Here is a 15441-nt window from a genome sequence, read left to right as displayed (position 1 = left end):
TCCTGGACAAGATAATTCTCTCTGATAATGTATATTTTGGGAATGAACCCACTCCAAAGTGAATGATAACTTTGAATGTTACTTTTCTATCTGTTCAGACTGTGAAACTGTCTTGATTCATTATCTGGAAGCAGTGACCTAGGGATAAACGGAACTTCATTGTCACACAGAGTTCTTCAAGCCTTGCTTCTTCCGTGCATCGTCCTGTCAAACTGAGACAGTGATAAATTAACCCTTATTTCTTTAGGAAATTTATGATCAAAAGTCAGATGGAGGTTAATACTCCACTTTAGCTGACAGTTTATTTTTGCATCCTGGAGTTTGCCAGTGCGTCTGTATTCTCTGGTGGAAAGAGGCTGCTTGGAGACCAGGATGGGCTGGCTTTGCTTGGGAGATGGCTGCAGCGTCCTGCCTTGCAGCAGGCTTTGGTTGAGTGCTCTGCTCTGCATTCAGGTCTCATGTTGACAGTCATTGCTATTGGAAAAAATAAAAAAAAAAATACTCATTTTATATGTAGTGGGCTTCAGAGACCATTTCCTTTGATGGTGGATCAGTGATACAGCTAGGAGAGAAGAGCTGGACCTATTGAATACCAAGTCAAATATCTTTTGCTCTTCAAGTGAGTTTTGCTATGCCTAAAGCTGGCATTTTATGCACAGTTTGTCATTTATTGCTTGGATATATGGGGTAGCATTCATTTTAATCCTGCAAAATACTGTGTTGAAAATTTTACTCTGCATGAATTGCGAATTGTTTTCAAATTGGTGAGTTTTAAGGTAACCGTTCTAGACAGTCTTCGGTAAAAGACTCTAAAAAAGAATAAATTCTAATTTGTAGAAAATGCCAGACTGCGAGCTTTCACTGCTTGCAGGTTTTTATGATGATAAAGTTTCTCCTTGTCTGAGCAAAGTGCCTCCGACTTTGTGGTGTGAATGGACTTCTGGGCTGGGAGAGGCTGGATGTTGGCTGCTAGGTGCTGCCTCAGGTGAGCATTTCTCCATATATCCCTTCCATGGAAAAGGTAGAACAATACAGTGACCCCTCATTAACACCGGTAGCCTTAATTTAGTCTTGCTTTTAGTCACCCAAATCTCCTTACCTAGAGATGATTTATGCTTACAAATTATCCAGGTTTTACAGGACAACAATGATTTCCTGGGGGCAAGAGGCGAAGAGTGAGGATTGTAATAGGGTGATGTGTGGTAGTTAGTGGCTAGTAATTAAAAGGCTTTAATTACTGTCATTTTTTTCTTCAGTGGAAAATGGTGCTTTGATTCACTGGTTCATAAGGTGAAGGGATGTGTTGCATGGCTGGGAATATCCAGCGTTTGAGACGGATTGCTGCTTCCATGAAGCTGCATTTTGCTCCCGATGAAGGCGTGCAGGGAATACTGCAACGCGGTGAAATATACAAGGTGTGCATGTCTGTTAGCTGAGTATTTTCATGGAATCCAGAGGCTCTAGTCAGGTTAAGCAGTGGCACTAGGTTCTGCATAGAGATAAACCAGGTATATTCCTTCGAGGAGTTTCTGATGTTACAAGTCAGAAAGGGATGGTGCTAGGGGTAGTTATTTCTATAGACCTTCTCATGCATCAGCAGCAAAGAGTGTCCCTGCCTGCCCCACCGTGAATGGAGCTGGCCCCACCAGCCAGTTTCTTGGGGGATATATAGCATGAGCATAACCTACAGAGCACTTACATCAAAGAAACTTAGTTGAAGAAACTGTATTTAAACTCCAGGGCTTGTAATTCACGGCAGTGGGTGCTTACTGAGTTATTCCTTCAGCTGCCTTTTCTAATGTGGTTAGAATTATGTTTATTGTCTTAATCTGCATGTCATCCTTGCTCCCCGCGTGTGTGTGTACCTGGGCACCGTGGCAGGTGTGCGATGGCGGTGGGGAGGTGGCTCCAGCACGGCGCGCACCAAACCCAGCCTGACAAATACAAATGACTGGGGTGAGATGGGAACTTGCATCTGTTGAGGTGCTGTAACTTCCTTGATACAGTGAAATGAAATCTCTATCAAGTGAATGTGAATGAATGCCCAAAGGAGGAAAAACCATGTAAAAACTGATGTTGTTTTCCTTGGTCTTTTTTTCTTTAGATAATTAATTTTTTGAAGCATTTCATGCCCATTTATCATAAGCATGTCTCAGGCGTGCTGCGTATGTGTCATTTGTTTTATCAGGCACAATATGCCTGTATATATTTCATAATGCGTGAATTGTGTATAAGTGCAACTCCAGAAGGGATAATTTCAGCAAAGAAGCTTGAGATAGATCAGGATCTGACAGACGTGCTGTGAGAACAAGGAGAGCTCGGTGAGAGATGCCACCGGCACACTCCCACTACCCTTCATCTCCCCAGGCCATCTTTTCAAGTTCCCTTTTCTTTTCCCTTTTCCCAGGGCCAGTATTTATCTCAGGACTTATGACAACAGCTACCACAGTAGAAAAAAAACCTCTATCTTTCAAGTGCTGAAAAAAAATCAGTGATGTGTACATCAAAAAAGTATTGCTGTGAAGATCTGTGCTTTTGGGGGCACACTTTCTAGGCACCTTCTATTTCTGGACGTTCAGTTTTGCGGGTCACTGATTGCATCTGCTAAAGAGAGCTGGTGCCTTTCCCGACCCACAGGCCCACATTCAGCAGAGTATTAAGAGGCTGGGTCAGGCTTAGAAGGCTGATGTGTTGTTGAATTGGGGCCACAAGCAATGTTGGGAAGCGGGGCTGGCAGGGATCTGCAGCTGCCCATGCTCAGGGTGCACCTTAGGGGGATGTACCACAGCGATGCTCTCTAGCAGTGTGGGCTACCAGCTATTTGAGCCGCATGCTCAAAAGCCACCCATAATACTTGAATCTTAACAGCTCTATAGAATCATATAGAATCCCTTCCAGGATTGCTGATTTCTCACTAGTCTACCCCAGTGATGCGGTTCCTGCCCTTCACACTCACAAAGGTGTCCAACCTCCACGTTGCTTTTGGACACTAAATTGCAGGAAGGATAACGTCGCATCTTTATGGGCTGATGTATTGATGCAGCCCCACTGAATGAGGTCTAATCACGCCGTTTTCCTGAACTGCTCTTAGCATTCTGTATCTGCCACGACCTCGTTATGAATTAATTCCTCATGCTGCTCCCCTGGAATAACACTGCTTAATCTCTTTCACAGATAAAGCAATTTCCTTTAATTTAAGAGAAACCTTATTTATCTTTTATGTGAAAAAAAATACACTCATTGCTTCTGCCCCATGACCCCTTATGAAAGCCAGACAGTTTCTTTAACCTTCACTCACAGAAGATGGCTCTGTGCTACCATTCGGTGCCTTGGTCTGAGTGACTCCCAATTACCAGAATCTCAAGGTTATTGTTATTCCAATTTCTGAATCAGAGGGTGAAACAACCTTGCCTTGCAGCCAGCAGCAGCGGGACTGGACAATCCCAGTGTTTAGAAGTCTCTCCATCTCCTTCCAAATACTGGTGTTTCTGGAAGCAAGATATGTACTGTCTCTGCCCTCACTGTCTAGGTTGTTCTGGACTTAAATTTATCTTACTGATTGCTAAGGAACATCAGTAATGGATATTCTGCAGGCTATTCAGCCAGCCTGTAGCTGTGCTTCAGCTGGCCTTAGCATGACAAGAAGCTTTTCCTGAAGTCTAAACCTTAATCTTTTTTGCATATTGATTATTGTCACATCTGTTTGGGACATGGAACAAATGATTTCCTTCTACTTGCAACAGTCTTTTACATGTTTTAATACCATAGGTGTTTTTCTCTTCATTATTCTTTAGGCTAAGCAACTCCATTTGCTTTTATTTATAGGACATTTATAGACTTCTAATCCTTTGTGGTGTTCTTCTTTGAATGCTTCTGTTGGGGCAAATCTTTGACAAGCAGCATCAGCTCCTGGCTGTAGTACTGCGTCTGGGGCTCCCTGGTGCGGGGTGGGGAGAGCGACAGGTTGCTTTCCTGGCAGGAATTTTCAGATTCAAAGGACCCACAAACCTGGTGTATACATCCCAGGCAGGGTTTTTGCTGCTCACAGTCCCAGGGCATGGCTGACATGTTCAGCCACGTGTGGATCAGTGCAGAGCAATCACCCAGCCGCCTGCTCCCCGGCATATGTTTGTGCTACTTAATGCAGCATCCTATTTACTGCAGTATGCAGCACTTGTCTCTTACAGAGATCCAGCCTTCTGTTTTAGTCAGCTTTTATGTCCAATTTGTCAAGGTGGTTGTGAATTACATTCACATCTTCAGAGGTACCTGCAGCCTCTTAGTGTCACCAGCAGACTGAATAAGCACACGTTCTCTGCCACCATTGTGATTAATAAAAATACTCAAAAGCATAAGACCAAAGACAGACTCATTTTGACAGTGAACTTTCAGTAATTACTCTCCAGCTGTGGCTTTTCAGTAAGTTATATCTGCCCTTCAGTAAAGATATAGTATTTGCCTCTGGTGAAGTCTAAATTGAAAATTTCCAAAGTGATAAAATAGGAAAAACACCTGTCCTGCAAAGAGGACTGCAGGGGTGGGTTCAGATCACAAATAGACTGGCTGCAGGCAGCCTGTCCGCGTATCTGTTTTTAAAAATAAGCAGGTAATGTTGCCTGCCAGGTAGTGAGCAGGAGAAATTCATGTTGATGTTAATTCCTTTCCCAAAGTTGAAGTTTTCATATTCCTTCCTTCTTATAAAAGCAATTTGAGGGAAGTGTGGCAGGCGTACCGCACAGAGGGTGAGGTGAGCTGTGCTACCGGTGAACTCTGCTTTTGTGGATGTTTCTTTCCAGAGATGATGCCTCATTCTTTAGAGTATTGAGGGGCTCTAAAGCAGCTGATGTCCAGTCCATCTCATTGTGGTTATTTAAAAAAAAACACTGGCTGTGTTTTCCACTGAATGTGGTGGTGGTGGCATAAAAAATCAGAGTTGAAGTAAAGGGTTTAAAATCTTCTAAACTGAAATTATTTTTCTTAAAAAGAACCATTTGCTTTTCAGTATTTCTCTGTTAATGCTGCTCCTTAAGTGTTAAAAACTTAAATGAACACGTGTTATAATGTCTTGTCAAGAAAACCAGGGCTTAACTCCTGCACTGATTGAGTCCTTAAAGTCCATAAACTTTGGGAAAGCGTTAGTGTGTTTGGAGAGGTGGAAATGGAGAACAGCGTTTTGGTGTAGTTTTGCAGACTTCTTGTTAGGTACGTTACTAGGGCTTGTGAAGCACCTAGCAACCACATCATTGATAGATATAGATCTTTTTGTGCATGTGTATTAGAAGAAGGTATCTTCCCTCTTAGGGAAAAAGGTTTCTTTGGATCTCAGAAAACCTTCAGTGGTGACTTTTCTAACTTTTTTTGCATAGACAAGTTGAATTTGAGTTTATGCTAAACTTCCGTTTCCCAGGTTTTGCTGGAACTAGTCTTTCTAGACTCGATCTGCCATATCCACTGCTGATGTTCTTGCATATGTTTGCCACAAGCCTTTGTCCTTAGACCTGTGAACATTTTGTGCTCTCAGCAGCTGTGTGGCCCCGAGTTGTGTGTCACCGGACAGCACTCGGGTATCCCACAGCTCTGTTCTCTCTTCTGCATCCAAGCCTGAAGATTATTTTTGTGATACTATACCTCTGTTTAAAAAGCTTGGTAATTCTTCGGAGGTTTTGACACCATGAATTAATGTCGCCGTTCAGGAAAGCCGTGGATTCATGTGAGATGCTTGCTCTCGCCCTCGGGTCGGACCCGTGGAGGTCGGAGGGGCTGGTGCCACCTTAAACTGAGCCACTCGCCTGTTAGTGCTCACAGTGGTTTGTGCTTTCCCTTAGCTCTTCCTTTGCGGAGGTGATTAAAAGATGCCTGTTGCTGTTTGTATGTGCAGCATGCTTCATTAACAGTGATTTATTTTGGAGTTTAGCAGAATTGGCACTGTGCAGCACACCAAGGGGCAGCAGGAAAATGTGAGATGATTGCTAAAATCTTGTTTCTTGCTGCTACTGCTGCAAAACTTGGGGGTCTTAGGCGTATTTTTCAAATTTTCCTTCACAATATAATAGTCACAAAAATGTGAATTCATATATTGAAAATTATACATATAAAAGTATTTTTCGTCTTCCAAATGCGTCCATATATCTTAGCCTTAGGCTTTTCATTTCTATTTTGTTTGTGGTTTTTTTAGAAGTGCTAATCATTAAACATCCAAATGAAATATTGACAAAAAGCTATGCCTGCTAACTTAGAAAAATTCACCACAAATATTTCTGCTGCGTGCATCTTTTTATTTTTTCCTCATACCTGACTGTAGTCAGAGCTCTTAGAGTCAACTTTCTTCGTCAGAATCCAATTACAAACAAAAGGTGCCTTTCAAAAGAATTTGCAGTGGATGCATTGCCAAAAGTACAGTTAAAAAGACATCTGCACATGTGTGCTGGCACTAGGTTTTCTAATGGGATGCACTTCCAAACTGAAGCACAGCCATCTCATTTTCATCTTGAAAAAACAACCTGTACACTGCTGACACTATATATGCTTCCTTCTGGAAATAAAATATTAAACTTTGCAAGTTTTCAGGACTCTCATATTCTGCTTCAGAAGCAGCATGAGCGCCCCTGGGATTTTATAGTCAGAAAACATTTAGAAATAGGAAGGATCTTTTCAATTATATATCTTCTGCTCATGCACAAATGTTGCCTTTCCTAAAGTTGTTGCCATAAAAAGTCAACGTGTTTCAACAGTTTTTACACCGCTCTGAACAACGGGACTGCTGGTATGAATAGCAGCAATGTTTACGGGAAAACATTTTGAAGATTGGACTCACTCACATGTGAAATGGGGAACTATCACGAGAAACGGAATCGCAGCCCTAGCTCGAATACCACCATGTTTTAACCTTAGGAAAATATTTTTAATGGTAATCATCTAACTCGCTTTTCACTACTTTTTATGCTAAGATAGGCATCGTTTCTCTTTGGGAAACTTCCCCTAACGTTAGCTTGCCGTGGCTGTATCGGTAACAGCCAGGGCAGGGGGGCTGGCAGCCGAGCCCCCAGTGCCCATTTCAGTGCCGCTCCTGGGGCAGCTCTTGGGGAGCACCAGGGCAGTGCTGCTTCTGAAGCTTTAATATTAATCCAGCAACAGAACGATGTACGATCCCATATATTTAGAAAATATATGCTAGAACCTCTTCTGGCAATATACTGTAAGGTAATTATTACTGGGTATGTACTTTGGCTGCGTAAGCGCATGGAGTTGCCATTAGCATCGATGGAAATGCGCAGAGTATATATACAGTGCCACGTATAGACAGTCTGGTAATACCGTAAGTGACTCTTTCCATTCAGATATCTGAATTTATTTTTTTTTTTTGAACCACATGTGTGACCCTCTGCTGCCTGCTGATTATCTGGACCGAGTTTTGAATAACTAAATAATAGGGAGGACTTTCAGCTTTTTCACTGGACTTAATAATTAAATGTGCTGAATACTAAAAATGGATATTTTTAGCATAGCTTTTATTTTTGGCTGAATGTAAGACCCAGCGATTGTGTCAAAACATCTTGGGAGGAAAGTAAGAGCCTAGCCTGCTATTTTTAATGCCCTTATAAGCTGAAGACTAATTTGCATTAGGAATTTTGAAATCTTTTGTTATTAGTGTTTAAAATGCTTAGAGAAGCATGATTTCCCAAGTGGGGGAAAAAAAAAATCAGTTTGCAAAAACCACAAAGTAGCCAGAGTTTCTCCCAAAGGAGTGGTGAGTCAAGAGAGGCTCTGGTAAGAGGAGAAGTTGCAGTGCAGTGGGGAAATGTAATAAATTGAAGACTATCCAAGAATTTTCCTGCAGCTATGAAAAACTAGGAAATAAAGTACCAAAACAGCAGTATTGGTTCAAAGAGAGTACCAGGGATGTGATGCAAAGAGCCTTGGGACCTGCAAACAGGACAGCCGTCTCCATGGTCCTTCAGAGAAGTGTCTCTCATCCCCATTGAGTCTCCTGGCACGCCATCCCCAAAACCTGTGGAACAAGTAGAGGCATTGCGCTTGACTTTGGTCAGATTTGGGGGTTTATATTCCCATGTTTTTAACCGAAAGGCGGGTATACCGCTTCCTTGCCAGCAGCACTGCTTACGGACAGCTGAGGAGCTTCAGGCTGTTACTAACCCACATAGCAGGAGTGATTTTGGTCATCCCTCCTGCGTGCTGGCAGCTTGCAGACGGGGCTGCGGGTGCTTTAGATGGGTTCCTGGCAGTAGGTTAAGTTGATAAGTGCTATACCTCTTGTGTTTTTAATTAGGTATCCAAGGCTGTAAGCGATTGTTCTGTTTCTGTCCCGCGTAGCTTATTGCAGAGGGCGAGGAGAATAATCGTGAAGCATTGCCTTGCCGTGTAATGAAGAGAAGCCTTATAAAGTGACACGATGGGCTTATTGATGGGACTGGTACGTGGGAAAATGAGAACATGAAAGAATTTCAGCAGCTGCTGGTGAACACAAGTTCTATCTCCGATCTCACTTATACTAGTGTAAAATAAAGGGTGACTTGCCTTTGGTGGGAATCTGCTGTGTAGGTGCGCTTATAACCAGCAGAATTTGGTAGAGGAAACAGAGTATTTGTCCGCATATCAAGACTATAGAGGGTAAAAAAATACATTTCTCGAGTTCGCTGTAAACACAGAATAGCTGCCTAACTATGTCAATCAATGTAAAAGTCTATGAAGACATTTTCCCTCAAAAAACTAATAATTAATACTCCAATCATTCACTTAAGTTATTAGTTTTCATTGATTAGTCCTTCCTGCAAACCCCCATCTAGACTTATCAGTCTGTGTGAGAACAGCTGAACGTATGCAATTAATCTCTACCCCCTTCCAAGCTGCATCTTCAGAGGATAAAGATTCTTAGATTTCTCAGTGCATGGAACTTGACTTTATTAGAAGAATCTTAGCAATTTTAACTCACAAAAGCAAGCGGAGACCTCTCATGATACCCCTTCACATCCTGTTAGTCATGCCGTTTGTCTTGCAAGCGTGAAGGCCCCTTAACTTTTCCAGCCTTCAGTGATATGAATAAATTATAAGAATATGTGTCTGACTTGATTTATTTATTTTTAATATTTAAATGCCTGCTCTGGAGAAGGTTTCTTTCATAAAAGGAGGCATGTTTTTTCCACCTTGGGTTGCACTGCAGGGGGTACTTTGCAGTGATAAACTGAGGAAGTCTTCAAATTGCCTGCTCACAGATTTTAACTAGTTACAAGTTGTAATGGAGTGTGAGGAAATGATCAGGTCTGGAGATACTTTAAGGGATTTATTTTTTTTTTAAGATGTTTAGAGCAATCAGAATGGGGTGAAATGGAAAAGCATCCCTCTGACAAGCAACGTGGGAACATTTCCTAGAAAGTGGCACCTGTGCAGAGATGTGTCCTTCATGTGCTGCGTGGTGTTTGTAGAGAAAATTGGATGTAATTCCCATAACTTTTCTCTTAACCATGATGTACAGGGTTCACTAATTACACTTCACTTACGCCAGAGAGGCAGTGAGTGGATCTGCTGATGACAAATTCGAGAGACAGACAAAATCTGACTGTGCCCAAGATACAGGGTGACAATTCGTAATCCTCATCTGGTGCCCAGCGTACTCAGTCGGTCACGTATCGCTCCTCAGAATGACTTTACATGGAATGTTTAAAAAAGTTTCTTTGTTGGTCTTCAGGTGCAACTTTCCCAGAAAGAATAAAAACAACTCTACCAACAAATAGAAGGAGCGGCAATCCTAAATCTCCTTGTAATCTGTCTTTTCTTTTTTACAGATTAAAGGTTGCCTAAAATTTCCAAGGAGCCCCGTTCTCTTCTGTAGTCACTGGGCTGGTCTCCTCTGACCCGGGAAGCTGAAGATGAGGTTGCTATGGGAACTGCTCGTGCTGCAGTCATTCATGGTGTGCTTTGCAGGTACAGCGTCATTTCAAAACTTTTGATTTAAGAATGCCACTGTATTTGACACCAATGCAAAAATGGGCCGCACTTTATATGCCAGTGATAAAATGGCAAAATAACTCCCTGCTCCACGGCTGGTGTGAGGGAAGGTTGCTGAACGGATCAGGTTGATGCTCTGAACAAGCTCCTTTTACTGTTGATCAGTATCTCCACAGTAAAAGCACAGTGTTTCAGAGGGCTGCTCCCTCATTTCCAGTTCAAAGTTGCTGTTGATGGAAGTTGTTTTCAGTGTTCTGTGTTAAGCATTTCAATGCTCAATTAAACCTACGTGGAGTATAGCTTTAAATCACATTAAAACGGTGTTACGCTACAGCTAAAACCTCGCTCCATTTAACAAATAATTAAAGTAACATATTTTAGCAATATAACCGTCTTCTGTAACTGCCCCTGTGTAACCTTTTCTTCCCGGAGAGCTGCAATGTTTTGAGCATTCCCAGCAAAATGAAATTTCCAAGGAACGTGCCCTTTTTCTGGAGCTGAAACAGTTCTTGAAGACGTTCCAGATTGGCAGAGGGTCACCAGAGCTCGCCCCAAAGCCACGCTGACCTTCTTGTGTGCAGGGAGTCACTTGCAGGTGACTGCTCAGCGAGCGGGGGGCGCCGGGCTGTTGTCACCCCCCGTGCCTCCTGGCGGGTGCTGCCATCACCCCAGGGCTGCTGAAGACACTTTCTTTACAATTCAGAATGTGTCCTCCTTGACTTGGTGTTATTATTCTTTAATATGTATTTTTTTCTGAGGAGGGGTGTGTGTTATGTTTTAATTAATGTTTATGTCACCTTGGTGTTCGTCTGGATTGCTCTAATTTATTTGCTGCTTGGTGCTCAGTGTTTTACTGCTTTGTTTAGTAACTTGTGCTTTCTTCCCTTTTATATGTGCACATTGTCAGGGTACTTTCTCAGCATTTTAAGTAACAGCAAACTACTTATAATAGTGTTTACTTTCTTCTGCTGAGCTCTACTGAACACAAAGCCACTTTTATTCCGGTACTTACGGGTACCTATTTTTGAAATTTGGTTCCAAGTCTTTCGAAATGTGCTATGACAGTTTCTGAGCTGGCAGAAAATTGGATGCAGAGACATTCTGCAATGCAGTGCCACACGTGCTTCAGGAATTGCAACCCTAGAGAAGTTAGACTGTGGGAATACATGAAGTACGGCCCTCTATTTTAAGCAAATCAACAAAACGGTGGGAAAACAAAAGCATGATTTTTTTTTTTTCACTGTGATTTCTATACTTAAAAGATATATTGGAAAATGTCTAGGGTCAGCAAAAATAAAGCTTCAGGAGAATATGTGTGTGTGGGGGAGGGAGTTCCTTGTCTCTTACATCTGTTTTTTAGAAAAATGCATTTCATAAGCACTGGCCTTCCCCACACCCTTCTGCAACAGCACTTTTTCTCATCTTTGCAGTGCACTGAGTATCTTCAGGGCACGCCATCAGTGTGTCTGTCCCGCGGAGCGAGATTTGGCCGAGTTACAGGGAGAGGAGCGCTAAAAGTTTTGTGCGAGTTTTACATTAGGGGATGAGTGTGGAAATTGTTTAATTTTGCTGAAGGATGTGGTTTGGGCCAGCTTCTTTCGACAAGATTTGGAAGTGTCCGTGTCTGCCTGCGAGCTGCACGAGCTGCAGTTGTGGAAGGGATTCTGCTGCACGAGCCATGGTGTTACCACGGAGCAGGGCTAACTCGGTCAGGCGCAGTGCTGTTATTAGCCAGCGCGCTCAGGATGCTTCCCAGACACGTGCAAGTGTTTCGTGTAGCGCTGTGGTGTTATGGACTATCCAGATCTGGCTCTTAAATATTCCAGAATTAAGGAGGAAACTGTACTGGATGCCTTGTGTTGTCTTGTTCTGCATTGGTGCGCTCTGCAAGGCAGGAGGGGGTGACCCTGAGGTAGTTAATTTTAGTAGCTGTGATTTAGCAGCTCCATGCAAAAGGCACAAAGTGGTAAAACATCAAAGTTCATAAACAAACCTTCAGCCCTTCTTCTTTTTTATATTTTTATGTTCAACTTTTTTTTTAAAAAAAACCCCTAGTTTCAAGAGGCTTGTTTGCCTCTGCTAGCATATACGCTGCTCTTGGAGAACCTCCAGTGTTGATCCCAAGGGAAAAGCTGACAGGAGCCTGGGAGTTTCCCAAGCTGTCTCCTGCCCAGCAGCAGGGAGGTGCAGGGGAGCCTGGGGCTGGCCCTGCTCCTGGGGCACTGCTCATCCCGCTGCCCTGCGTGGTGGCTGTGCTCTAAGCCTGCCCCGCAGGGATGGAAACTGTCCTTCTGTCTACAATAGGTTGCTCTTCTCTGAAATTCTTAAGTTCTAAGTTAGGAAAAAAAGCTAGGAAGGAATATTTTGTTTCATGTTGCTCAAATTACTGAGCCATCCTTAAGAAAAAAAAATTAATAATTGAATTATACAAAAAAAAAAAAAATAGTAAAAATAGTATGCAGAAAAGTTATCTAACAACCCTCCATAGTGCCTTGTGGACCCTCAAATGATTGGAAAAATCTCTCAATACTCTGCTAAGTATTGAGTTACCTGTGAACATAAGCTTAAAATGACATACTTGTGTTTAGTTCTGCCAACCAGTGTCGGGCACCGAGCCCAGGTACCGCATCGCTTCCCTGTCCCTGCCACAGCACAGCCCGGCTGGTGGGGGATGAGCTCTTTGTGTGTCGCCCTGTCAAAATGCTGCAAAAATGCTGCGTGGAGGCGAGCACCCTGCCATTGCCCTGCGGCCGTGACCCCGGCACCCTTCGGGGACAGCCACAGGGCTCCAGCTACTGCCAGTCCCAGCAGCTACTTCAGATTGATTATTATTTTTTTTTTTTTAAATGAACATCTGCTCACTGGAAACGGCATGAAAACTTCCAAACTCGTACCAGCCAAGCCATTAAACAGCTGTCAGACCCGCAGCACTGAGGGTATCCAAACGTGTGGTTAAGGGACCAGTTACCCACTGCCACCAACGTGCCGGGAGCCAACAGCCGTGCAGAGCTGCTCACCATCCGCCCAGGATATTGCTATTGATTTTGTCTGCTGGGTGTTCAGGTACTGCGGTTCTTCACAGGAGGATAAAACACTCGGGTAGAAAGCTAGATCAATCCCGGGGCGTACTTAAACCAGCTGCCTAGAGGTGTGGATCTGCTAATCATTTCGGGAGGTATCCAGCCTCCCTCACAAGGCAGCAGCACTGCTAAAGGTCTTTCTGAGCATCCCACCCCCTTTTAATCCGTAACCCAGTTTTGGGGGATTTTTGGGGATCCCAATTTTGGGACCATATTTTTCAGACTACTTTTCTCACTGGCTGTTCTGAGGTCATACTGATAAAAATTAACAATGCTTTCCTTGGGCTCAATAGTCATTACATGTCAGTTCTGGGTTTCTGACTATGTTTTCAGGAGTCTTTTCTTCAGGTGTCAGCTCTGGGAAGCAGGAACTTCAAATTATTCCTTTGGTACCAAATTTGTTAGGGCTCTCAGATTCCTTAAATAGCCGTTGTGGTGATAACTTCAAGTTTTGTAGAGGAAGATGAAAAGCAGAATAGGCTGTGAAAAACAACACACAGCTCGTTGAGTCGTGACTTTGCTCTTGGGCAGCCCCACGTAGCTGTCGCATCCCCTGAAAGGTGTACGTGTGCCACCCAGGAGCAGCGATGGGGACCAAACGGCATCGCACAGGATGAGCCGAACAGACCTGCGCTAATGAAGATGGGACATAGTCTGTATGCCTCTAATGTGCTGGACAAGCAGGGAAGGAGATTTTCTGTATTTTTGTGACTCTTATGCAATTCTTTGCCTCATTAACTTCCTGTAGCAGTGAGTTTCACTGTTGAAGTCATATTTGCATGTTAACGAGCGGCAGCCGCATAGATGCGTTAGCTGTCTGAGCATGCATGTGCATATGCATATTTTATGAAGTAACTTAACCATGAAGGTCCGCTCGTATTTTGACAGAAAACAAAAAAGGAACCTAGTAGCTTTGGAGAAGCATTTATGGTCTGCTGTCATGCGTGTGCCTGGGCTCTGGCTTGCCCTCCTGCCCCGACATGCCTCACTGCTCTGGTTCCTGGCCTTCTTGTTCTTGCCGATTAAAAAGAAGGATCTGTGCTCACAACAAACGCACCAGCCAGCAAGGCTCTCCCTCCTTTTTTTCTTAGCAAGCACCACGTAAATGCAGTAGCTTCAAAAAACCGGTCTGTCTTGTGGCTCTACAATACTTGTGTTGCACCCAGTGTGCTCCATCAGAGGGACAGCGTGGCTGCGCCGCACGCCTGGTGCGGGGGCTGAAGTCACTCCAGAAAGCACAAGCCAAAACACAGAATCTGGTATTTGTTTTACACCGATTTGAATGAATAAGGAAACACGGTTCTTTCTCTCCGCTAAATTGGCTTCTTCGTGAAAGCCCTCAGCTGTGTGAGCCTTTGTTTTGCAACAGATTAAATGGCTTGCACAAAGATTGCTGGCAATTGTTTAGTGAAACGTGGAAGGTGATCCAAAAGATACCTGTGTTGCTCCCCCGAGAGTGGTTTGCATCGGTCACTCTGCACTTTCTGCACATAGCTATACTGTTATGTAAAAAGCTAGCTGTGTGGTGTAATATATATTAATATGTATATATATAAATATATATATAATTAGATATTAGCAGTATTGCCTCTCACATCTGAAAAGGTAGGATGAATTAATGTGGAGAAGACCACGCGTGCAAAATCTGTACATCGTTCCAGCCGTCAGAACCAGGGTTGCAGTGGCATTTTTTACCGGCTGTTATTACAGGGAAGCCTGTTGCTGGTGTCGTGATACCCCAGAAACACCTGCAATTAATTCTTCAAATCCAGGGACAGCATCATATTTTTCAGTACCAAATTCTGTCATATTTTTTATTAAGGTGGAACAAAAGCATTTTTTCACCTTCTATCTGCTGAAAAATGCAGTTTTAAAATGCAGAAATAGGCATGTGATAGCAAAGTGAGAAGAAAAAAAAAAAAAAAAGAAATTTCTGTAGAGCTTATTTCCAGTGTGGTGAGGTTTAAGGTGTTTTTTTTTTCCCCAACAGTGTTTTTTTTACAGGAAAATATCCTTAGAAATGCCTGTCCAAGCATTCTTTCTTCTTTTGTCACAAGTTGATACAGCATAACCAATACCTCAGCAGTGGTTCAGACCAGAATATTTATAGCATGGCTATGTAATTCGGGGGGTGGGGGGGGTGGGGGGTGGGGGGGGGTGGGACGACACAACTAATACATAGTCAAGTATTTTCCATTGTTAGACAAAAATCACCATAACCGATATCAATGCATTCCAATGAAATCAGGTATCCAGCTCTATGAAAAACTAAACCTCAGAATTCATACAAATATGAATATTCACAGGCCTGTTTGAATTTTTGCTTCTATCTAAGCAGATGTAGGTTACGTACAAAAGAAATTCTGCTAATTTCATGTCTGAATATGAATAATTAAAC

The 15441-nt window shown here is 43.0% G+C and overlaps 1 protein-coding gene across 6 annotated transcripts in view; it reads left to right on the top strand.

Annotated features, from left to right (window-relative positions):
• Positions 1-15441, top strand: part of CNTN4 (contactin 4) — a 336631-nt gene that overhangs the window by 161116 nt on the left and 160074 nt on the right. For 5 of the 6 annotated variants that reach the window (XM_040593681.1, XM_040593676.1, XM_040593679.1 and 2 more), the window contains one exon: positions 9801-9939. In XM_040593681.1, coding sequence (XP_040449615.1) covers positions 9885-9939 — 55 coding nt within the window. In that variant the 5' untranslated portion in view covers positions 9801-9884. Of the gene's footprint in view, positions 1-9114; positions 9128-9800; positions 9940-15441 lie in introns of those variants that run through there. The other variant, XM_040593680.1, reaches the window with a different exon arrangement.

The sequence above is a fragment of the Falco naumanni genome, chromosome 4 (genome assembly GCF_017639655.2).
Source record: "Falco naumanni isolate bFalNau1 chromosome 4, bFalNau1.pat, whole genome shotgun sequence".
Lineage (NCBI taxonomy): Eukaryota > Metazoa > Chordata > Aves > Falconiformes > Falconidae > Falco > Falco naumanni.
Note: the sequence above shows the minus strand (reverse complement) of the source record. Positions and strands in the feature narration are given on the sequence as shown.